This window comes from Lytechinus pictus, chromosome 6 (assembly GCF_037042905.1).
Source record: "Lytechinus pictus isolate F3 Inbred chromosome 6, Lp3.0, whole genome shotgun sequence".
In the NCBI taxonomy this organism is placed as follows: Eukaryota; Metazoa; Echinodermata; class Echinoidea; order Temnopleuroida; family Toxopneustidae; genus Lytechinus; species Lytechinus pictus.
Genome location: NC_087250.1, coordinates 4713359 through 4740404, shown reverse-complemented (window position 1 = coordinate 4740404; position 27046 = coordinate 4713359). Strand labels below are relative to the sequence as shown.

Genomic DNA, 27046 nt, shown 5'->3' with positions numbered 1-27046 from the left:
ATGTTATTCCACAGGAATGAGACGGTAGGTTCTTAAATTTGATTTGTTTTATTGTTATTAATATAACAGGGTCTGGGGTAAATATTACATTCTATATTCATTTTTACAGGGTCTTAATTTGGTAGACGGTGAGGTGTTGCAGTTTTTAATTATTTTTGAAAGACTATGCTCTTTACGTATGCTTTTTAGTACAGGATCTTAGTTTAGAAGGATCTTCAAATTGTTAAATGACCGGGTCTGGAGTATTAAAAGACTACACTCTACAGTGCGTATCAAAAAAAGTTAACACTTTAAAAAAGCCCTGGGAATAAAAATATACAACATGTGGGTAATTTTTTCAATTATAATCTTGGGTTTGGGTCTCATCTATCCAATGAAAGTAAAAGTTTTGACAGAATGCCACACTTGAGTGAGCACTGTCCATTTTCGTAAAGCTCGCAGAAATCTGTATTCGCAGAAATGCTCGTTTTCACGCTGTGTCAAGGGGAACGGGCGAAATCAAACTTACCCTGCGAAACATTTCTCATACATTTCCCTTCCGCCTTTAGTCAATTGAAATAAAACATACATTCAAGCATTGTGCCACCCAAATTGAAATTTCAACACTTAGTAAGCACAACCTTTACCCTTTTTGTGCCAGCTGGATCTGAGGACATAACTGAATCTGAACAAAAGTTTATATCAGACATCTCCAGCATTTTTCACTAAGTGTAAACTTTTTTTTGATACGCACTGTATATCCATGTTATTCCAATCGATAGTGGGTCTTAGTTTTTAATATTTTTTTTTCAAAGTTTTGAAATAACCGGGTCTTAGGTAAAGACCAATCTCTCTCTCTCTCTCTCTATATATATATATGTATATGTATGTTTATATATATCCATTGCACACAATGGTGTGTCTGAGTCCATTTGCCCATTTGCCGGCGATCTTAGTGTGTAATGTGTTATACGTTTGAGGGTGTTATAACAGTGTGGGTAATGGGTATAACATCTCTCGCCCGAATGACCAAAAACAATAATACGTTTGTGCCCCATTTGCCTTAAAAGTGCCTCAGGCAGTGTTCGAAATTTAGTGTCCCTTAAATTTTAGTCTGATGCCCCCCCCCCCCCCCCCCCCGCCGCCTCTCTGAAAAGCGTTACATTGCCGATGGCACTGTAGCTTCTCCCTTATGCAGGCATGTTTCTCATTTTAACAGTAATTTAATGAAACATTTCATGAGAAATAGCCTTTATATTGATAAAAACAGTGATTTGCACATATCCCGTCGTCACGTTTGCACAGATGCAGTTGATAAATTTTGACAGATTTGCACGTTTCCCGGCGTGGCGTTTGCACAAATTCCGTTGTTTGCACAAAACCCGGCGAAATGTTGGACATATACAGTTGTTTACACATATCCCGGCGTTTGCACATAACACGGCTCCAAAGGGGGACCATGGGGACACGTGCCCCCCGCCCCCAGTAACCACGCCCCTGTTTATAATAACAAGGACATTTTCAAAGTGTAAACTTTTATTTGATATGCACAGTATAAACATATACATATAATAATTTGATATTTTTAATATCTTTAAAGGTTTTAACTGCACAATATTATACGTACATATACATAGGAATGTTATATCCATCTTATTATTTAATATTTTTAATATCATCATCTGCTCAATGTTATATATATTCATATGTATGCATCTTAATTCATATTATTAGGAATATACATATCGATATATTTTTCGACTTAATATTTTTTTTATAACTTTGTAAATCTTTATGTATAATTTTTAATTCACATTTTTGAAAATTCAATCTACACTCAGCTTCCGAATATTAGGAAGATTTTTGTACAGTATGTCACCGACAAACCCTACGCTGTCACTTACTTCGGAGCTCGCCTTCACTCTCATGATTGTCGTCACGTGATCAGGGATATCGATGGCTCCGGATTGGCATATGATGTCGGACTAAGGTAAGTAACCAAACAAAACTAAACAAAACAAGGCAAATAAAAAAAAAAGAACTCGTGAATATTCTTCATGGAACGATGCGAGGAATCCTACACAGTACAAACTGAATTGAATATCTGTTTTATTCAATTTTAGCCGCTAGATGTGGGAGAGTCTTATTGCCTCGTTCGATTTTATCCAAATTTTTCTTTTCCTTCAGATCAACTTGCCATTTCGCATGTTTGGTTCAATTCTAGTTCAAATCCAGGGGCGGCGGAGCGAATTTGAAAGTGGGGGGGGGGGGCACACAGGGAAAAAAGGGCACCGTTTCTTTAAAAAAGGGCACTATATTAAACATGGCCGTATGCAGAAAAATTTCGCTGGGGGCAGCACGTGTAAACTTTTTGGAAAAAAGCTTAAAAGCGAGGGAGTGAAGCGACCGAGTTTATCATTGAGGTGCTTTCGCATTTTGTTAGGTGAAATTAAATGATTTTTGGTATACTTTTGGTGAACTTTGTGAAAATCTGCATTAAAAAAAATGTGAGTTTTCAAAATTTCGGGGGGGGGGGCAACTACCCCCTGCCCCACCCATCTACCCCATTCACATGACTTATGAAACTTAAGGCACGTAGGACTATTTTTAAAAAAAATTTTCATTTATTATGCACTTGCAGAAGGGAGCAGAACGGCGCTAAATAGAGAAACCGGGCGCACATCGGGCACGGGAAAATGTGTTTTTCAGGACAACTTATCTGATTATAAAGAACGGGCACCTATATGAGAAGGCAAAATGGCACTCGTTGACACACAAAACAAGTCCTCCTCAGGTGAAAGGGGCACAGGACATGTTCTTTGCCGCACTTTTGTGCGGTAAAAAGGGGCACCAATGCGAGAAGGCACATTGAACTGGGTATATACCCTAGGGCACACAACAGAAAATTGCGTTTCGGACAAAAAAACATTTCATATGGATTTATGGACGAAGGGTTAGTAAAACAACTCGTGTAAAATAAATCGAGGCCCAGTGAATTAGTCATCGGTCTTTGAAACAGAGGATACTGGGTTCGAATCCCAGCCATGGCGTCTTATTTCCTTCGCAAGAAATTGATTCACCCTGTGCAGCACAGCCTGCGCCCAACCCAGGTGGGTGTTTTATAAAGCTGTTCGTAAGTTAAGAGCAACTTTAAGAACGACCAGTGATCCTTTATATGATATTCACCATTAAATGTTCTTTGACGATTATTTAGCAAGTAAGAAAGCTTCACCAGTCGCTCCTAACTTACGAACAGCTTTATGAAACGGCCCCCAGTTGAGGTAAAATGGTACATGGCAGGAATTTAATCCTTGAAATGAAGTGCGCGTAACAGCTGCTCTCAGGGGCGTCGATCCATTTTTCAGATTGGGGGGGGGGGCAAAATCATGAATCAACGTTTCAAAGGCGCTCGATCACACAAAACAAACAAACTCACACATAGGCATATATATAATTATATATATATATATATTTATATATATATATATATACATATATACATACATACATATATATATATATATATATATATATATTTATATATGTATATATATATATATATATATATATATATATATATATATATATATATATACACATATATATGTATATATATGACTCATGAGAAAGAGACACATATCTCACCAACAAATTAATGCGAGCGCGAAGCGCGAGCTGAATTTTTTTTTTTAGTATACTGTCCTGAAAGCAGGAAAAGGGAACTTGTTTAGAACTGATTGTAGTAACTCATGAGGAGAATACATATCTCACTACACAGATAATGCGAGTGCTGAGAGCGAGCTTAAATTTATTTATATTCTGACCTGAAAGCTTGATATTTTAAGCATTTATGGTACCAATGATTAAGACAGGTATCTAAACGAATAATAGATGCGAGCGCGAAGCGCGAGCTGAAAATTTTGATATTTCGATCTTTAAAAAATGACAGTTTAATGGACGTTTTTAATAAAAGAACAAGATATATATCCAACAAAAGAATATCATGCAAATCGAAGCGGGAGTTCTTTTGAGGTTTAGAACTGAAATCGGGACATTCTGTTCACCTATTTAATCGTGAAAAGTATTGGTTTTTGCTAAAGAAATCATGCGAGCGCGAAGCGCGAGCTGAAAATTTTTACATTCCAGTTGGAAAAGCGGACATTTTGAGCACGCGATTTTAAATAAAGAATGAGCTGTGTATTTCAATCTCGCTTACTGATTTCTGTGTAACATTACAATCTTATTTTATTTTTGCACATGCGGAATTATTGGGGGGGGGGGGCAAAACGATATGTTTGCCCCCCAATATTTTCATTGGTGGGGCGATCGCCCCCCTGCCCCCCCCCCCCCAGGATCGACGCATCTGGCTGCTCTGCTAAACAAGCTTAATCCAGGGTAATTATGCAGAATTATTGTCGAGCGCTCAGATACTTGATAAGTACTGTATGTAAGCACATTATTAGTAGTAATAGTAGTATTATAATCATTATCGCTATTACTATTATTATTATTACTTTTATTATTATCATTATTATAATTATTGATTTTATTATTAGAGTTAAAATTATAATGATTATACTCATTATTGCTATTATTATTTTCATTATTATTATTATAATCATTATAATCATTATTGCTGCTATCATTAGTATTATTGTAATTTTTGTAATCATTATTGCCATTATCATCATTATTATTTTCAGTTATACAGTATATATATATATATATATATATATTAATTCTTTGCTACAGAAATCATGATGAATTGCTGAGTATCAACAACATTGAGACTGATTTGACCAATACAATCCAGTTAGCAGTCCTAGAGTGTTTGGCAGATATCGGTACTCGTATTGGATTGGTAAGGCAAACACAGGCGAGCATGGGGAGGGGAGGGGGGGGGGGGCTTGGGTGCATCACCCCACCTTCCCCGCCCCCCCCCCCCCCCCCCACAAAAAAAGCTTCTACGAGCGACACCGAGAAAGGAGACTAAATTACATGTGGAATAAATTATTTAAAATGAAGATGGTATAGGGTTAAATAAATTCGAAGATATTTTCTGGATAATTACAATCTGTCGCAAATATTGATCTGAGTACCCAATTTCAATGATATTTCACTCCTGTGTATTTGATTGTCTTTTTCACATGATTTGTAATTTTGTATCTGTAACAATTTTTGTATTGTTAATGTTGATTTATTACATTCAATATGTATTGACAGATGAAAAAATATATTAATTTCATATTATTTGTTCTCACTCTTTTGATAATATCTATTCATTCATTCTCTTTTTTTAACTTTACATGAACTTTGGCCAAGTTGAGGTTATCTATGGAATTACCATCATAACTGTGATATTTTATTAATCTGATTCATGAAACTTGGCCATAAGAGTGATCAAGTATCACTGAATATCCTGTGTGAGTTTCAGGTCACATAATTAAGGTCAAAGGTCATTTAAGGTCAATGAACTTTGGAAATGTTGGAGGGCATTTGTAGAATTACTATCATAACTTTGAAAGTTTATTGGTCTAGTTCATAAAACTTTGACATAGAGTAATCAAGTACCACTTCACATCCTGTGTGAATTTCAGGTCACATGATTAAGGTCAAAGGTCATGTAAGGTCAATGAAATTTGGCCAAGTTGGGGGTATTTGTTGAATTACTATCATAACTTTGAAAATTTATTGGTCTAGTTCATAAAAAAAGGACGTAAGAGTAATCAAGTAGCACTGAACAAGTGCTAACTTTAGGTCACATGACCAAAGTCAAAGGTCATATCTTTGACCATTTAGGAGGTGTTTATTAGATTGCTGTCATAACTTTCAAAGTTTATAGACATAGTTTATATAATGTAGATATAGGGGTAATCAAGTATCACTGACAAGTCTTGGGTCACATGATCAAGGTCAAATGTCATTTATTGTCAATGAACGCAATATTGTATCTGATAATAAAAGAAAGGGCGTGATTTCTGCATACTTTAAGTTTACGAGCAGTTATGATATTGATATATCTAGTATTTCTAATGATCAGCATTTTCTCTGTATTTGAGGCATAAAATTGCCCCCAAATATAGATAATTAAATTAAGAATAGTAATAAGAGAGACAAATGGATGATGACTCGAAATACGAGTTCCGAAAGGCCTAAGTCTACTGTAGCCATAAAAAGTGTTTTGCTCAACTTTCTTTGAATTGTAGGTTATCAAACGGAAAGAGCACCAAGACGAGGAGAAGTGGTTATATGCTTTCCATCTCAACGAAAAAGGTGTGATATGTTGTTTTTCACAAAATATAGTAGAGATGGGGGGGGGGGGGCTTGGACAGGTGCGCTTGCCCCTCCCTCCCGAAAAAAATAAACAACCGAGACAAAAAAAAGAGACAAGAAAATACGACCCAGAAAAAGAAACAGGCGAGAAAAATAAGGAACGGTGAACAAATCGATATTGTATTGAAAATATCGAAATTTTGGATCGCTTGCAATTTTTTGATAAATTTTCCCCGATACGCCCTATCTATAGCCCCTCAAAAGTTTTGGCTCAATACGTCAAAGTTGTGTTGGATCTGACGACTTCAAGTCCAGTTTCGTGTCCTTTACGAAGGATGGGAATTATAAATAGCCAAAATGGGTGTCTTAATTGCACAAGCCAAAACAGTACTGAGGGATACAAAAAATAAACAATCGGTTACTTTTCAAACAGTCATCGCTCATAGTCAGAAAATATCAAGAGTAAGTATTTGCGCCCATGGACATGATGGAGTTAACATTTTGATAACAGATGTAGCACTCGTAAAGTTTTGTAATCATTTTTTTGTACATTTATGTTACTTCATTTACTGAGTGTGACCAAACATTCCTAATTTTAGTGTTAATTTGACCCGAAGATTTGAAGAGCGTTTAATTTCTCTGGTATTAGACAGAACCAGTAATTAAAATGTTTTAATGCCCGTTTTTTTTTTCTTAACCACATTATACGCTATGACAATTGAGTATATTAATATAAAAAGGCCCAAGTCTATTGGAGGTCATTTCGAGACAATAAAAAAAAAAAAACTTATTTTTTTAATTTGGGCAATTGAAGTATATTTGGCCAAAAGACATCAGAGAACATCATAAAACAAATTCAATTGTTCATTTTCAATGAAAATTGATATTCACGTTACTGATGGGCGGGGCCTTTTGTCTGGCAAACCTGAGTCGTATTTGTAATCATATGAACATTCTTACATTCATAAACATGGTAGGATTCTGTAGTAAGTAGTAGAAGTAATGAGAGAGGGCGCTATGATATAAGAAAAGCCCAAGTCCTGAACTTGGAATTGGGCTTTTCTTACACTCATACCAGATTTTCCTCCTTAATTTAAGGGATTTCTGAGATGATTTCAGATTTATCATTTATACACAAGATGAGTCATTGAATAAGGATAAATTTCCCATATTTAACCTAATTTCGCCAAAACTTGGACTTGGGCCGTTTTTATATTCAGATAGTCAATTATTGTTGAGGATACAAAATATGGCTCGCATTTTTTTTTTTATATGACGAGTCGAATTTATGAAGAAAAAAAAAACCTTTTGTTGTGCTTCATAGTGATAGATGGACGACCGATTGTGGAAACCATTTCAAGGCATCTGTTGGACAGCGGAAGTGAGGACAACTCTTTCATTGAATTACTTTCGGCCAAGACTGCATTTGATGTGAAACCGTCCTATGAATATAAGAGCCAAGAACAAGTTGAACTCATTGAAAAGAGCCACGATCTATTCACAAAGATCGGTAAAAGACTGGCAACGTACGTTTTGACACGCCGTAAGTTTATTATTTTAAAAAATAAATACATATATATATAGTATATATATATATATATATATATATATGTATTTTTTGGGGGGTTTTTTTTGGTGAAATTATACATGTACAACAGCTTTGGCAACTCTTTTATTTAAAGTATACATCCGAAGAATCAAAAGTATTTTATAATGACTTTATGTGGTCATCATTGTAAGGGGAAGTATTACTAATCAGATAAATAACTTCACTTTTCAAAATAGTGATCAGAGATTGCAGAAATCAGCTCTCAAAAATGATTTATTTTCATGCCATATTTCTGCCCTCCACCGGTCCTCTTGCGAGCTCCAGCTGAGTGACGTCACACAATGAGCAGTGAGCAGCTGAGCTGACAGCAGCCAATTGGAGACGATCTTTCCAATCAGCGTTTTTTGCTCTTAGAATTGTTTATTCCTCTGAAGATTGGTCTTGTTATATAGATAAAAGCTTGAATTTACTGAACAGTGAAAAAAAAATGCACATTTAACGTATTTTGGTAACCGATATTTAGCTTAGAATTTTTTTTTTTTCAAGAAATATATGTGAATAAACAAAGCATATTTTCACGTAGAAATCACACTTGCGTCACATTAATGTTATAATCAATATAAAGCATAGACATTCTTCTTTATGACTGAACAAAAATTATGAAATTTCATTAAGTAGCGAAGTCAGGAACCACACAAAAACACGGCAATATCCATCGCGAAATGACTGAAAATGCAGTTGAATTGCCGAAGCATTATTAGGAAACAGCGGCGAGCGGACTTTCTTTCATATATCTTAAAAATGCCTCCCGGTAGGGTGATGGTCTGTGGCCAAATGTGTTGGCCATTGTTTTGTCATGTGCGAGGACCCTGGTTCGAAACTCGGATTTTTTTTTCTGGGTACTTTTTTTTTTATTCCTTCCCCGTAACTACCCATCTTTTTTTCTCTTTTTATTTTCTTGTGAAATTGTATTCAGACCTGTATTTATGAAATCTTGCTTCTTAATTGCTGCTTTTGATTTTCAAGTTCTTGATTAGATTATTTCTACTCTTATTTGGGATGGGAGGGGTAGAGTTAAAAGTCAAGTCCACATCAACTAAAAATTATTTGAATAGAGTAATTTCCCTTGTTGTTTTTACTCAAAACAGTAATATACACAAAACAATGCAAATTAGAGTTGTCACTCACATCACATTCGTTTCTATTTTTTGTGGCATTTTGTTTTTTATTCTTTGCAGATTTGACGATAGGAAACTCTTCATCTGATCACAATAGGTTATATTTACGGAACTATTAAAATAGTATTTATATAAATTTGAATCAAAGTTTTTATGAAATTTCCTGCAATATCTTGTTATTTTTCTTTGAATTCAAATGAATTTTTGATTGCGTGGACTTCTCCTTTACTCTTAATGTAGGGAATGCATAGCAAAATTTATCCAGAAACAAAATTGTCTTAGAATATGCAAATTGGACACATGTTCACTTTTCTTTCATCCAGGCCACTTCCTCACATCCACCAGGCTTTCAGTCTTATAACAAAAATGATGAACCATCACACAACATTCACAGTGCTTCACAATAAATATTTCACTTCTGTTCATACATACAATAAATATTGTGGAAAACAAATAAAAGGCGTACCCATATTCAAATACCGTTTAAAAGGACAAATATATTATACCTTTCGAGAAAAATCAGCACGTTAAATATCTGATAACAAAACATAATTATGGGGCACTGCAAGAAACTTATGTTCAATTGCAAATCAAGCGTAAGTCTTAAATTCAAATTCAAGCGTAATAAGGTCGAGTTGCAATCGCAATTCAACTACATGTTTAATCAAAGGACTTACCCTTGATTTGGGACGTGTGATGGTGTGATTGAGTATAAAATTTCTCGCAAAATGCCCTAGTAACATTAAAATTGTTCTTTCGTTTAAATTGTGTGTTATTATTTTTGACAAGCTGTATTCCTGTCCAAGTCAAATTTCTTAGTTCTCTCCAAAACTGTGCTCAAAATTGTTTCCAAGATTGATAAAGAACATTTTTCTTTTGTATCATTATCAGTCCACAACTTGCAAACCGTAGGTCCTGGAAAGAGTGAAGAAAAAAATGGCTATATCCAAATCATAGTAAAAAGGACATGATGGAATCTCCCAGATTGAGGTAGCAAGCAGAGACCTGGGGCCCATTTCATAAAGAGTTGCTATCATAGCAACTCTGGTAGAATAGCAGCTTTTGCTTGCTATGCTAGCAACTTTGCATTTCATAAAAGCACATTCGCTGGAAAGTCAGCTTGACTTTCCAGCTATTTATTTGAATAGTCATGTACGAGGCTGATTAGGGGGAAATCCCCTTTCTCTCCAGTTTTTTGTTTTCAATTCAAGTCATAAGTTTAGGTAGAAAGCACTGGCGGATCCAGGGGGGGGGGGGGGCACAGCCGGCCCGTGCCCCCCCCCCCCCCTTTGAGAAGCAAAATTAGAAGAAAAAAAATTGAAAGAGAATATTATTATTTTTTTTTGCTTATTAATTTTTTCGGGAGCGAAATTATTATTTAGCAGCTGCAAACAGGGTCTGCAGCATAAGACTAGCAGTTGAAGCAGAGTGATGGCTCTATGGCGATAGTTTGCAATTCTAGAAGAGAGTAAGAAGAAAATATCAATTTGTCACAGGATGGCATAGCATTGTTTCTCCATTGTGTAAGTTTTCAGAGAATTGATTTAATTTAGCCCTATGCCAGGGAAAAAATTATTTTAAAAAGGGGGAAAATTTATTATTATTGCCGGTCGAAATTTCACCTTCAACAAAGTTTATACCGTACAATTTCCATCCCAGTCCCACACTTGACTATTTGTGTCGGTAATGCAATGTTGTATCAACAACAAGGCAGGCGCAGGCCACTGCTGGTGCAGTGCTATTAAAAATCACCCTGAAGCAAGTAAATTTGTAGGCTCTAATTATGTATGAAACATCGAAAATGACCTTAAAAGATTATTTTTGTTCATAATGGAAATATTTTTAAGTTATCGGTTTCAACGGCGAATAACCATTCAGTACCGTAAACTAAAACTTTAAAAGTAAACGGATTCCACAATGCCATGGCCACGACTTTTTTGTTGTTGAGAAAGTCAGAAACAGAAAAAAAGGTTTTATCATTTTTTTTATGGCCTAGGACTTTTTTTAATTTAGGCTTTAAATTAAACACTTCCACATGATAGATCTACCTTCCTCTATTTTTTCCTACAAGAAAAAAAATCCTCTCCATTTGTCTTCTTTTTTTAAAGTCTGTCTATAACTTCCCTTTTTTTTCCTTGGCCTGCCCTGTGATAAACTGAAAAATTTGTTGTTTCGGAAGAATTTTTTAACAATTTTTTTTTGGTAGGTAGGACAAAAAAGAAACTGCATTTCTACTAGAAAGCGTTCCCTTAATATATTCTTTATTCATGTTATTAGCATTATTAACGCATACATTCGTAATTCCGAAGCTTCGTTATTCCAATGGTTCGCATATTCCGAAGGTTCGTTATTCCGAAGGTTCGTAATTCCGAAAGTTCGTAAGTCCGAAAACGAAATAAGGTTCGTTATTCCGAAGGTTCGTTAGTCCGAAAACAAAGTGAGGTTTGTAATTACGAAGGTTTGTTAATCCGAAAACAAAATGAGGTTCGTGATTCCGAAAACATAATGATTAACAAACCTTATTTCGTTTTCAGACTAACGAACCATTGGAACATCGAACCTTATTTCGTTTTCAGATTATCGAACCTTCGGAATAACGCCACAAATGTTCGGATTGACGAACATCGAGGTATAGGCAATTTACGTGTTTCGGAATTACGAACCTTCGGAATTACGAACCTTCGAAATATAGAACCTTCGGAATTACGAAGTGTAACCATTATTAATTATCACAGACATTGCTCTAAATATCCGTTTTCTTGTAAGAGTCCTTTGGGCATGCCTGAGCACAAAGTACGCCATTCTTAACAATGAAAAACCCTTTACAGTGTCAACTTGACGCTCCCCTATGACCAGCGACAAATATTTTACCCTATTTGACGCTCCAGTAACCATACTTGACGCTCCAGTAAAAAGTTGACGCTCCCACTGGAGCGTCAACTTTTTATGAAATGCGCTGCAGCGTCAAATATTAAATTTGACGCTGCAAGTGAAAATTTGACGCTGTTTTGGGACTTGACGCTGACGCTGTACCTTTATGAAACGGGCCCCAGAAGTCACCAGAGTCAGCAAGTGTGCAGATCTGTGTGTAGAAGAGAGAAAAAAAGAAATAGTTTAAATAATCAAATCAAAGTATGAATTTAATTATCGTGCTGATTGATGACGTGCGGTGGCATGTAATTCCCGGTCAACAACAAATGATAGTAGGTTTAGACACCTGAAAAGTTCCACTCAGAACACCGGTGCTCTACCTCAAGTGATGTTTGTGTAGGCCCCACTCCACTTCACTACCGCTACACTACCGTACATGTACGCCACACCTACCCGGGTAGGTGTGTAGCGTAGTGTAGGCTGTAGCAGTAGTGAAGTGGAGACTACACGAACATCACTTGAGGTACGGTGCTCTCTGAGTCTCTGTGTCATTACAAAGATTGCATTTATCTTCATTGTTGAAGGCATTACGCATACATATATACAGCAACACTCTAATCAGAAAGAAACACCAGACTCTAATTTTGGCCCACCCAAGGGTTCATTACATGCCGCCGCGCACAGAAAATTCAAGCCATAGAAGTCGTGGACCCAAGAAGTGAGATCCCAGCACGCGCGACCCACTAGTTAGAAATCCACTGCCAAACGCGGTTCGTGGTGCGAGGTTAGTATACTAATACTAACCTCGCAATACGTGTGAGTGATTTTGGCCAGGAATCAGTGTAATCACTGCTGAAAATTTGTCTGGCTTCATGACATCGGCATCATGGTGATATAATTCTGTGTATAATAAAAACTTAAACATTCCTCTGAAACAGCAGATTTTCAGCCATGGTCCATACCAGTGCTCCTAAATAATTTAATCGCCTGCCTGAGTCCTGACCAGTTTTAGAAATCTGAAGAAAAATCTGCTGGAATTGTGCAAAAACATTATTTCTAAAATAAAAACGTTTTAATTTTGTTAATAGTAGTTATGCCAAAATGCATGATTCTAAACTTATATCAGATCTGTATCTGTCATCTGACCTGAATGCATCGTCAGAACAAGTACAGTTTCCAAACATGCTTACCTTGACTTTTGACTGGATCAAACAGCGTAGCCTGCAACATGCATCGGGAGCAAGTGAATGGGACCGTGCAGCTTGGAGTTTTTCAATAGTTAGTAGAGCAACACAACGAAGACTGTCGTGTCGAGTGGACAAAATCGATCTTTCTAGTTCACAATTCAATAAAAAACGGGCAAAATAACACAGTTCTGGTTCCCTTATAGTCTGAAGTTGTCGAAAACAGAATTCGGATATTACAATACATGAAGAAAACGGTAAATTCGAAGAAAAATAGAGACCAGGAAGGTGATTCAGCTATCAGTGTACTGCTGGCTTGCACAGAGTGATGAGTTGATCATGTGACGTCATTATTCTCGACTGTTTTTGATCGCGTGACTGTCTGTCTGGGGGCGGCTGGGGGGCTGAGAAGGGTCTCTAATAATTTCATTTCTTGCATTTCCACGACATCAATAATACTTTTTAGTGACATATTTGTGTATAAAAAGACAAGACCTTTCCATTCATATATAATTTGTCTATAATCATCACTTTCGTGAATTTTCTTTGGATGTATACTTTAAACATTTTTTGAAAGAAATGGATGAAGAGAACAATGGTAGGCGTAGCTTAAATCAAGGTTCCCCAGAGCTATCTGCCCTTTGGAAAAATTTGGTGATGCCGAAAAAATGTCTCTGCCGGGAATCGAACCCGGGCCCCCAGCTTGGAACGCCGCACAGTGGGCCAGAATGAGTTGACAGTGCGCCAAAATTATTTTCCGTGTTATATTTTTACTTTAACATGTTGATTAAGGGTTATTTTTGGCGTAGAATCGACTGAACATAATTCAACGCCCATATGACGTCACTTTGATACCAAATTTAGATTGGCTACTTAAAACCTCTGTGAAAAGGAATATTACGCTAAATAATGTGCAGTATATAAACTTTGTGTTATGTGTTACTTTGAGATTGACCAGAGTGAATGTTGGTTTATGCTGCTCACATGCCTAAAAAGTGTGTATGAGATCCTGAAAATAATTTTATGGCATCAAAATGATCATTGGATTAAAAAAATACTTGAAAATCTGAAAAATATTAACCGTGCTTTATCAAGCTGTGTAGACTTGGGTAAAACGCGGAGTATATAACATCACGAATGTTTTACTACGAGGAGGGTTTTGGGCTGAAATTATTCTACAAGTAACTTTTAATTCTGGAAGAGGGCTGGGTAGCCCTTATGCATTATCAACCTTCATTTTGTTAACATTATGCCCGGAATTTCATGGAATGGAAGGGGAATCGTCCCCGCCGTGCAAAATTGCAAAAATGAACGGCAATGTACACCCTACACGGTGCGCTGCGATGACTGCGCTGTATAAAAATAACCGTTTTTGAACAGGTTTTGGGGGTGATGTCTTAAGTAAAATCGGCTCTAACATAAAAACGGGCAAAACGGGCAGCTAAATTTGGTATCGAATTAAAGCTTAGACATCGGGCAAAATGATGATGATAGAATTTAAACGGAAATTCACGGAAATCGAAACGTTTCTCATGTAAATGCAAAAAACATGGATTATCAGCCTATTTCGAGGAATAATTATCCTATAAACCTCCTTAAAAGTGTCTTTTATCTACTTTGAACCCTTTCACATGAAAAAAAGAATATATCAGGATTATGTTGGAGCCATTTCAGATTCCTACATGAAAAACCTCCTGTGAAATAGCTTGTTTTTCAACTAAGTTGTCATATTCGCGGCATTTCGCAAAATGTCACATTTTACGATTTAGGGTAGGAAATTAACAATCTTTATGCAAATTCCCGAATGAAATATTTTGCTGAAGTATTCTTCAAAGTCTTGTCTTTCAGCTGGGCATGACAAAAATTAAAAATCTGAAATTGCCCGAAATGACTTTTGGCGCTTTTTTGTTTCGCCCCGGCCCACTGTGCATGCGCCGGTGCCTTAACCACTGACCACAGAGACGGGTAAGTGGCTAGGGCGACCCCGATCCGATTGACCGTCAGATAGACAGATTTTCGACATTATACCAATTATAATTTATTTTGTCGGGTGTAGGTGGATATATATATATATATATATATATATATATATATATATATATATACACGTAAAAGAATTCAGGCATGGACGCTAGACGTAGCTTCATGTATATAAAGAGTTGAATGCGGGGGTATTTAAAGGGATGCTCCAGGCTGAAGATATTTATATCGAAATAAATAGAGTAAAATTCATACAGCAAAATGCTAAAAATGTCATCAAAATCGGATAACAAATAACGAAGTTATTGAATTTTAAAGATTTGCATTATTCTGATTAAACACCTTTGAGTCGAGTGCAATGGTGTGACGTGTGTAAATTTGGCAGGACGGTGAATGAAACATGCCTTTTCTTGTACTCGTGAATGTACGGAGTTGCACCTTTTGTACTGGTGAATGTACCGGAGTCCGGGCGGAAGATGATTAAAATACATTTTTTAAATCTCGTTTTAACGATATCACCTCATTAAAACGAAAATATCTCCTAATAACGAGATGCATCATGCCATTCTCCTGCAATCTGATAAAGATTTTGGTGCAGACATCTTTTCTTTTCTTTGTGACTTTGTCAACAGAAAACGTGACCCTGAACTACTATCAAGTTGTAGGTGGAGGAACCCCCCCTGGAGATCCAATCGCCATCTCCGAACCCGGGTCACCCCGCAGACCGATGTGCGTTAAAGGTGTCACTGCGGGTCCCCTTCGCGTGGTAGTAAGTTCATTGCCCTACGTGGTCGTCTTAGATGTCGTCATAATAATCGAAAATTTTTGCAACACTGCCATTATTCATCGCTTTCAACGCCGAAAAAGTCATCGTGATCATCATCACCACCATCATCATCATCACTATCATCATTATCATCATCATCCCCATCATATTACTATCATCATTATCATCACTATCATCATTATCATCATCATCATCATCATCACCATCGTATTCATCATTATCAGCATCATTATCACCATCGTTATCATCATCACTATCATCATGATCATGAATTAATGATCATCATCATCATCATTTCATCATCATCATCATCATAATCATCATCACCATCATCTTCATTATATCATCATCATTATCATCATCATCTTCGTCGTCATCATCATTTTCATCATCATCATCATCATTGTGTTGGTCGAACTAACACAATGTCTAATACCTCCTATGGCTTGCTTTTAATTTGATCTGTTTATGGGGTTGTCTAATTTCCATTGATCTATTTACTTTTGCGTATTTTTGTTAAATTAGGTTAAAATATGTCATAAATTCATCAAACTCAAATTTTCCTTATTTAATAGTTACACTCATGGTTGTCATGTTGTATAGTGTGTCCAACAGAATACGAAACGTGTCCTTAGAGACAATTTAACAACAATTAAATATTATTTTATCATAGCCTGACTTTTTAGTCAGATTGTGAAATAAAGAAGAAATGAAATGAAATAAAATTAAACACCAATAGTAAGAGTGGAATCTAAAATTTGATTCGAGACCAAATACTTACTGAACTGTTCACGCATTGGATGAATAAAAATGAATACGGAAGCTTGTCAGAAACGATTTGCGTAGAAACTCACTTGTGAATCTGAACCCACTCCCATCTTTAGTGAAATAAACTTAAAAAAAAAACAACTAAAGATTTTAACAAATCTCGACCCATTTTTCCTGCGCAACTTGGTTTTGACATTGAATTTTCAAACACTTCTTGCTAGTCCTACATCTGACGTTAAATATTCATATAAAAAAGTTGGTATCAAAATAAAGAAGACAACCTGAATATTATGATGATGTAAATGAAAAATGAAAGACTATAAATCGTTTGGCTATTTTGAGAAATATAACTGGGAATCCCGGTTTCCGTTATTTTGTTAAAGTAAAACAATGCACAGCCTTAGCTATACGAATCTCACTCCTCCCTCTCTCTCTATTGTCAGGAGTTTCCTCGCTGGATGACAAATCCCCGTTTCCAGATACCACAGAATAACAAGTTCTTTTTCTTGACATTGCCTCCTACCGGTTCAGCCATAATCAAGGCAGCCAACACTAATGGTAAGACGTTGAGGCTGTTTCACAAAGATTGAAGTATGACTCTTACCGTGTTTACACTTAATCGGCATTTGAATCGGCTTTTTCATAGCGTGTAAACGCGAGCAACTTGAATCGGCTCGCGGTTCAGAACCGGCAATTTGCACCACCAAAGTAGTAGGTTCTGAACCGCGAGCCGATGCAGAATCGGCTTTTTTACTACGTGTAAACAGAAAGCCGATTCTGCATCGGCAATTTGTGCGCATTTCATTTACTTTACCATTGTGACGTAATTGTAAGCGCACTGATCCAGCGTTGTCTTTATTATGACGTATATTGTTGGTGTGCGTATCATTTCAGGTTTTTGCATCGGCTCGCGGTTCTGAACCGCGAGCTGTAACAACGTGTAAACGCAAACCAAAAGCCGATTCAAGTTCAAGTTCAACTTTATTCAATTCCAATATTAAAAACATTTTATAACAACACATTGGATAAAAAATGCAATTCAAGATAAAATAAAGTATATGAATGGTATGTACATGCGTATTGAATAGAAAAGTATTGAAATTAGGTATAGCTGTAAAAGACCGTAAAGGTCTTGTCAAGACAGCTCCCGTACTTGCATAAGATTTGATCAATTAATAAAAGCGGAGAACAAATTCAGTAAATATTCAGTAAATAAAAATGAATTGCGTCTTGCACCAAGACTAACCCAGAACAAACATACATGAAAAGGGTAGGAGAGAATGAAAAGCAGAGGGGGGGGGGGTTGAAAGGAAAGAAGACAAAAATCATTTAAACTTCAACGAGAGTCACGTTTGATCAAATATAGCTTTACATTGTGCTTAAATCTGTTATAAAATGAAATAGAGGTTATAAATGTAGGGAGTGAATTCCAGATTGTAGGAGCATGATGCCTACATGAATAAAAAGTAAATTCTGTATTCACATTCCATCTGTGGTATTGATTCCTGTTTCTAGTATTATAAGTATGAATTAAACTGTTCTTTACAAACATATCCGATATGTATTTAGGAAGTTGAGTGTTTACATGTTTAAATATGAGAATTGCACACATATAGTCATTTAACTGGTATACATCTAATATATTGAGTTGTTTAAATAGTGGGCTAGAATGGGCTTGATAATGAGAAAGTGTAATTATTCTGACAACCCTCTTTTGCAGGAGGTATAAACATTTGAGTTTGGTTGGATGAGTATTTGCCCAAACAATATTACAGTAACTGAGATACGGTAAAATAAGAGTATTGTATAACATTAGCAAAACGGATTGAGGCAAGACATGGCGAAGTTTGCTGATGACACCAACATTTCTAGATATTGTTTTGTTAATTTGGGCTATATGAGTTTTCCAAGATAAATTTTCATCAATAGTAATACCCAAGAATTTGGTTGAGGTAACACGTTTGATATAGTTTCCTGACATTTCCAATTTAAATGAATCGAGGATATCTGCTGATAAACGTCGATATTGGGAACAAAAGTATATGAAGTTAGACTTATCAGCATTAATTACCAATTTATTACATTTAAACCAGTTCGAAACTTTCAATAATTCAATGTTTAATGTGTCATATAGAGAAGTAATATCATTTGAAGTAAATAAAATATTGGTGTCATCAGCAAATAAAATGAATTTCAATTTATCAGAACGAAAAGGCAGGTCATTGATATATATCAGAAAAAGGAGGGGCCCGAGGATTGACCCCTGGGGCACGCCGCATGAAATCTCTAATGGGTTGGACAAAATATTGTTAAAAGAAACGTATTGAATTCTATTGTATAAATAATTCTGAAACCACTGAAGAGGTAACCCTCTTATTCCATAATTATAAAGTTTTGATATAAGTACTGAAAAGTCAATGGTGTCGAAAGCTTTGCTTAAGTCTAAGAATACTCCAATAGAGTAAAGTTTTTTATTGAAAACATTAATTAAATAATCGTGTAAATCAATTACAGCCATTTCGGTTGATACATTCTTTAGGAAACCATATTGACATTCATTTAAAATTGAATTTGTACATAAAAAATCATAAAGTCGATTGTAAATAAGCCTTTCCAGAATTTTTGAAAAATAAGGAAGTATGGAAATTGGTCGATAATTAAAAACATCATGAACATCACTTTTCTTATGAACAGGTATAACTTTTGCAATCTTTAATTTGAAAGGTACAATACCAGTCAAAATAGACAAATTAAAGATAAAACATAATGGTTTGACTATACAATATATAACATTCTTTATAACTCGAGGATTAAAATTATCAATGCCACAACTATTTGTACAGTTTAGCTTTTTAACAACATCAGTGATATCGCTCTCAGTAATAGGTTTGAAGTAAAGAGAATTTGAATTTTGCATGGGCAAGAATTTGGTAAAATTATCAGAGCTGTTTGAAGTCTGGGATATTGAATTGTTTAAAGATAAACCAATGTTGACGAAATAAGTATTAAAAAAATCAGCTATCTCTTTAAAATCTGTGATTCGCCTTCCATCAGCATTGATGTAATTTGGTAATTTATTTTTTGTTTTATGTAATATATCATTGATGAGCCGCCAAGTTTGTTTCATATTTCCCTTCATTGCAAAAAATTTAGTTTTGTAATAGTCTTTACGAGCATACCTTAATAACCTATTTATATGGTTTCTTGCTTTAACATATTTTTGCCTGTTGCTTTCAGAAGGGTTTAATATATATGATTTATAAATTCTATTCTTATCTTTGATTTTTTTATAAAGATCAGGAGAAATCCATGGCTTTTTAATTTTTTACGGGTGGATTTATATGATTTTGTTACAAAAACTTTATTGTATAAAAGAGTAAAAGTATCAAGAAATTTGTCAAAAGCAAGCGTTGTATCAGTAATATCAAATAATTTAGTCCAGTCATAATCTAGGAGCTCATGTTTAAATGCATTAATAGTATCATCATTGATAAGACGTAGACTAAGCTCAGGAATACCATGGACAGGAAATTGTTTCTGTGTTATTTGAAAAATAGGGAAGTGATCAGATATATCATTGTAGAATAGACCAGAGGAAACATTTAAATCAAAATTATTGGTAAATATATTATCAATGAGTGACATAGATCCAGCAGTAACCCTAGAAGGTTTGTCAATTAAAGGAATAAAGAAGTGAGAATGTATTATACTGAGAAAATTACTTATAGTAGCATTAGTATACTTCAAAATATCTATGTTGAAGTCACCCATTAAATAAACCTGTTTGTTTTCAGAATCAAGCTTGTTTAAACAATTTTCAAAGATGGTTGAAAATTCATTTATATTTGATTGAGGTTTCCTGTATATTACACCTATTATAATGTTCTTTTCTCTAAACATGTCAATTTCAATAAAAAGTGATTCATAATTATTTGAAGGTTGTAAAAAATCATTACGGATATTAAAATTATAAGTATCAGAAACTAATAAAGCAACACCACCACCTTTGCCATGTTGACGGCTAGAGTGGACAAAAGAATAACCTGGAATGTTAAATAACAAAGGAGTATTTTTACAGATCCATGTTTCAGAGAAACCGTATATTGAGAAATCGATACACAAAGTGGATATGAAAGTAGAGATAGCATTGAAGTTTTTGTTTAGACTACGAGAATTGAAATGAAGAATACTAAAATGATTATGAACGTCGTTGAACTGAGAGGTAAAATCGTCGTCAACAAAATATTTACAGTTAAGAAATCTGCTAAAATGGAATTCATCGTTATTTTGTGAGAGTTCATTAAACATATGTCTATCAAAATCTGTACATGTCACTGTATCTTGAAATATTGCACTGAATTCATCGTCACCTATACCCTGAAAAGGGAATACAGAATCATACATATATGAAAATTGCAAAGGAGCATTGGTATTACAACTGTAGAAATCATCACCTGACATCAAGTTGTGTAAGCAATAGAATAAAGTAATAGAAATAACAGGAAAAGGATACAGGAGGAATAGTTGAGACAAAACAGAGTAGTTGAGAATAATAAGGAAAGAGAAACAAGAAACATGCAAAATATGAAAACATTCTATACAGTATTACAAATAACATTGGTCCCGCCAAAGTGGGAAAAAAGTAGCTATAAAGTTCAAAAAGTTCGAGATAAGAGTCCAGTTTCATAGTGAGGAGGATAAATGGTAAGAGTCAACCAGAAGTATACATGGCAGATCAATACATGTGATCAGAGCTTGTTTATATCTTCCTTACAAGTTAAGAGTTTCTTCACGCTACCAGCAGTATTTGGTAATGCAAATATTCGACCGTCGATGGACCATGCAGATTTCACTTTAGGACTAAGGCGAGCGGCATTGAGAAGAACAGCATTCTTTGCAGTCAGGTCTTCTAAGATGGACATTCGTTTACCTGCTAATTTACGCCGGTTTCCGATGACCTCGCGACGTTTCCTGTACGAAGAGAACTTAACGATGATAGCCCGTGGTTTGGTGTTTTCAGAGGTGGACTCCTTGGGTGGACCTATGCGATGGCTGCGATCGATGTCCTCTTTGCGCAGATTCATCTTCAGGTTATCCGTGGCAAGCTTTATAATGATGTCATCTGTGTTCTCACCAGGTGATTCTTTAATGCCGAAGAAGCGAAGGGAATTTCTCCTAGAATACTGCTCCAGACCTTCCAGACGATTGTTCAAGGCATTTAAAGCGTTCGTTCGGGTTTCCAATTGGGATCGAAGGGATTCAATTTCAGCGCTCTTGGATTTCGATGTTGATTCTAGGTCAAGAATACGTGCTTCTTGGGTTTGTAGTTCTTCCTTGATATCTAACAGACGTTTCTCTATATGACCAGCCACAACACTTTCAAACCTAGGATCAGTGAGAATGTCTTTAATCACCGCAGACACCATAGTTGCCGTTGATTTCTCCATGGCCATACTCCTAGTGGTCATACTTGAAGTTGAAGCATTGACTGATAATGTATATAGTCTAGACTCAATGTAGTTGAAGTGATCACTCAGACTCAGTTCATTCACCTTTTCTCACAAAGGCATGAAAGGATGAAGAATAGAAGAATGCATAGAATGATGAACAATGATACCAGGAGATAATAGACGAATAAGCTCAACTACAATGGCAAGAGTAGGCAATCAGTCACTTCGATGAACAAGAAAAAAAGAATCGTAGCTCTGACTAGCTCCATATATAAAGTACATGACTCATGAGTGGAGTTCAGTGGCAATCAAATGTACAAAAATAACACGAAAGTCAGTTAATGGGACCGTAGTAATAGTTGCTACATTACCACTGCAAATCGTTGATTAAAATCACACGTTGATGAATGATAGTAGTAAAATGAATCACTTCTGGTTGACTATGTACAGTTAGGCAACACACATATAAGGTAAAATACAATGAAGAAAGTTAAAAAGTGGCAAAATCCAAGTAAATTTGTAGAGTAGAGAAAACCCGGCTGACCCGACGCTTCCGCCGATTCTGCATCGGCTTTTGGTTCTGAACCAAAAGCCGATTAAGTGTAAACACGGTATAAGTCATACTTAATCTTTGTAAAACACCCCCCCCCCCCCCCTTCATATCAATTATTCAAAATATAGAGTTTCAAATATCAATGGCGGATATCCAGGTAGTGATCTAGCTTAGGGCATGCGTTGTGCCGTATTTGTTTTGCTTTATGTCCCCTCTCCTTCAAAGAACAATTATTATTATAATATAGCACAGTTTCTAAAGGGGGATTAAACTGTGTGTGGTCTCTCATTAACTGTGTGTTATAAATACATAGTCTTAAAAATATACGTTTTCAGATATATACTAATACTACATGGAATAAATTGACCTATAATTGTATTTGTATAGAGAAACAACTAAAATGTTTTGAGAGGAAAAGTAATTGTTTTGCTACTTGGTAACATAATTATTCCGGTATAAATCTATTGAGTAGTTAATTAGCATGTTATCATTCAAGTGGGTCTATATTACTAAACTACACTAGCATTATGGGTCAGGAAACTGGCCAGGTATGAGTAGTTGAGGACTCGAGATGGCGCTATTGGTTCGTATCTGCTTTAAAGTGTAGTGGTTATTACAACGGATTTTTTTTTGGCTCAGTGGCGTACGGAGGATTCAAGAACAGGGGTCCGTTGCAGAAAGAGTTGCGTTTAAACGCAAGTCACAAAATCAATCGCAAGTTCCAAATGTGCGCTGTTGATTGGTTGAAAATCAAGATGCACATGATTTTTAGAGTTGCGATTGATTGCAACTCTTTCTGCAACGGGCCCCTGAGTTAATACATTGGAAATGCCCGACAAATGACAAAGCACAGCTGGGGAGGACTTTTTGTCGAAAATTGGTGAACCGCTACAGGAGTTTCGTCCTGAATATTGGAGCTGACGCAAATATTTCGTTTGTCCCGACTCCAGAACATACTGTTTCGATTTTCCAATTTTCAAAAAAGACTTCTTAGTTGTTCTTTGAATTGTCACGTAGGGCACTTGACAATACATTTGCTGTGTTCTTGAAAGCGTTTTGCGCGGCGATGCAACAAAATCCCTATTATCATTATTGTAGCACAGTTTCTCACGAAGTTGTCTTCATTATTGTCTGTATAATCAATCCTACAACCAAACCTGATTTTAGGGACTTTACAAGACGGGACAATTCCCGAGAATGCTTAACATACTGCAGGGTTCAATGGCGCAAAACCAAACAACCGAATCAGTTTCGTCCTGGACTCTGAACAAACGATGTATTCGCCCTTTTTTCAGCTCCGAATCTTAATTTAGGACGAAACTGCTGTTCCGGTTCACCAACTTTTGACAAAGACCTTTATCAGCTGTTCGTTGTGATTTGATTTGCATTTCCTTGAGTGTCATCGACAGATATGTGCGCTATACAAATCTTTGATTATTATTATTAATATTTCAATACATTTCATTGTGCTCTTGAATTCGTTTGGCGTGGCGGTGCAATAACTCGCCATTAATGAATTGTCCATTATTGCAATGGTATCACAGGCCTAATTCATTTCCCATAGACTCGTGTGTTAAAGTGGCACTTTTAGAGGAAATTCGAGGGTTGAGTGTTTACTACCAGTGGACAAGATATTGTAGAATCACTCGGAATAAACAGATAATACAAGGGTAGTAATATGGTTTGTTGTGTGACTTTACTCCGTTTCACTGTGCATGTGTTAGTCTTCAATCAAGTCGTTATAATATTCCCACAGATATATGTCTGACATTCCATATCTGACCAGAAAAGGGTACCCCGACCAGCTCATTAAAAAAAAAAATCGGCATTTATGAAGACCACACCTGACAGGATGCAATTTATCACTTGATAGAGTAAAATAGCCCTAATTCTTCCGCCAGTGAAAAAAATTTCATTTCATTTCATTTAAAATAGTTCCAAAGTAGTGATATATCTTTCCGATTTGGAAAAAAGAAGTTCAGTAGGTACCCTCCCTATAGAATGAGTGTTAGATTGTCAATCATATTCATTCATTTTTGTCAATCAGCAATATTAAATAAAAAAAAAACAATGAGAATGGGTTGGTTCAAATGAATATCTTTTGCCTGCCGGTTGTAATTAGGCCCGTTTAACCTTATCTTGTCCAATTACCCCTACAGATCTCTACATGACTGACGTGGAATCGATTGCTAGTCTTGGTCGAACAGCCTCCGAGTTTCGAATCGTACAGGACCTCAAGGCGATTCTGCGTGTAAATCCACCGAAGAAACCCCCACCCTCGTGATGTAAAAATAAGAAAATAATAATGCGCTCTACAGATGTGTGCAATACATAAATATCGGAATTGGGTGATTCCATACGTGTCGTACGGGACATTTAGAGAACATTTGACAGTTTTTTTTACCAGAAAAACTAAAAATATTCCAGTAACTAAAGGTGATCATCAAGTACTACCAGAGTGTTAGAAAAACCAAGACTTAACATGACTTGAATTCACATCCTGTATAATACAGATTTAAAATAGTAATGTGTCGTACGGACGCAGAAAAAGTTGCTTTTTTCGAAACCTCAAGTTTGTACTCTAAAGTCTGTGAGTTCGACAGATATTTTTCATAGAAACTGAACTCAAATTGATATTCAATTACCCAAGAACAAACACATCTATGAAAGAAAGCAAAATAAAAATTCATGAATAAATAAAGCAAATTACAATTTTCGAGAACATTGTGGCGTACGGGACACTCAAAATGTGTCGTACGGGACATCTCTATAAATTGAAGCCAAACTTTCTTACTTCATGTCTCTTTGACTTCTTCAATCACTTTATTTGGCTGATGATAATGATAATCCTATCAAACTAAAGACATTCATATGTTAGAAACCGCTATTAGCTGAATATTTCTGTCAATATATCACAAACAAAATAATGTGTCGTACGGGACACTTGTGTGTCGTACAGGACACTTCTGTGTCGTACGGGACACCTGTGTGTCGTACAGGACACTTGCGTGTTGTACTGGGCAGCCTGAATAAAACAATGAACTTTTTATCAATCAGAAGGGGAGCATTGCCCACTAAATTCTTCCCTTTTCATGAAAGTCTGTTAATAAGTAGTCATTCAGGACAATATAATTAAGTAACCTCAATATATACAATCGGGAGCAATATGTTATCATTTTTTTTCATGATGGGAAATGAACAAGGGTTCACAGCATTTTAACGAGCTGAAAAACTTGAGGTTTTGTGTGAAGTTATATCTTAGTTAATTAACTGATGATTTCCAATACACTTTTTAAACAATGAATGAATGAAACTGTTTGTGTCAATTATGGGGCTCAGTAAAATGTTATAATTTTTCATATAAAATGTATCTATATATATTATATGTCACAACTCTCATTTGTAATTCCACAAATAATTTTTTTTCTAAAGAAATGCGGTTCTACTTTTTCAAACCTTTCTGCATTTCATGAAACCATATGGTTTGTCTTATTTTCCAGATTTTTTTTGAACAACATGGTTTGTCTTATTTTCCAGATTTTTTTTTACAACTTAAAAAAAAAAAGGAGTTTCAAAATAAAAAAATTAGTGATCATCAAGGGAAGTCCAAATAGTTGATTGATATGTAATTTTTTTTTTACATCTTATAATAATTCCACATTAGCATGCAAGAGGAAGTCATCTTCCAGGCTAGGGTGAATCAATTATAAAGTTTTTCTTTTCATGCTCAGTGACAAAGAAATTAACCTGCTCTGACCAGTGAAAATCACCAGTTAAGCTGAAGGGATTCATGGATTCACAAATTCAGAATACACCTACATGAAATCAATTAAAATGGTTAGAATCACCTATTTCATGTTCTATGGAGATAAAAAAAACTATTTTTTCAGTTCACTTTATGTCAAATCAATTACTTGAATTAAAATAGGCCTACTATTTATAGTTTCTGAATCCAAATCCTGCAATTAAATGCATTATATATTGTGTGTCGTACGGGACAACTTTTAATAGGACAATCATTGGAAAATGAAGGGCAGTGATAAGATCCTTATGGGAAAAATCGATCACCCATGGGTCAAAGAAAGAGAAACTGATATAAATTGCATCATCAAAAATAAATTTGTAGAAAAAACTTTTGCATTTTCACGTGTCGTACGGGACATTGCCAAAAATAGGTTCGGAAAAATCAGGGCTGCCCCTATTATGGATCCTGAAAATGATGTATATATTATTTGGAACCATCAATGATACATTATTCCATTGACCTGCAATATTTCAATCTTCTCGTGCTTTGCCAATAATTGTTTCAGTCTTTGTACTTGACTATTTAATTAGCAAAATTATTGAAAATCTAAAATTCTGACTGTATCTGACTTCACTTTTGGTTAAAACTCATAATTTTCATAAAATTTAGGTATCATTGTAAAATATTACACTACTTATGACTTATTGAAAGCATGTTGAAATTTATGAT

At 35.5% G+C, this 27046-nt stretch overlaps 1 protein-coding gene across 1 annotated transcript; it reads left to right on the top strand.

The window, feature by feature from the left end:
• On the top strand, nt 1–25245 carry LOC135154474 (uncharacterized). Its single transcript, XM_064100647.1, has 8 exons — nt 1–24; nt 1821–1969; nt 4732–4840; nt 6186–6252; nt 7577–7762; nt 15647–15783; nt 17013–17127; nt 24732–25245. Exons 1-8 carry the CDS (start codon nt 1–3, stop codon nt 24854–24856), a joined length of 912 nt encoding a protein of 303 aa, XP_063956717.1. The 3' UTR covers nt 24857–25245.
• Nucleotides 25246–27046: the final 1801 nt, after the last annotated feature.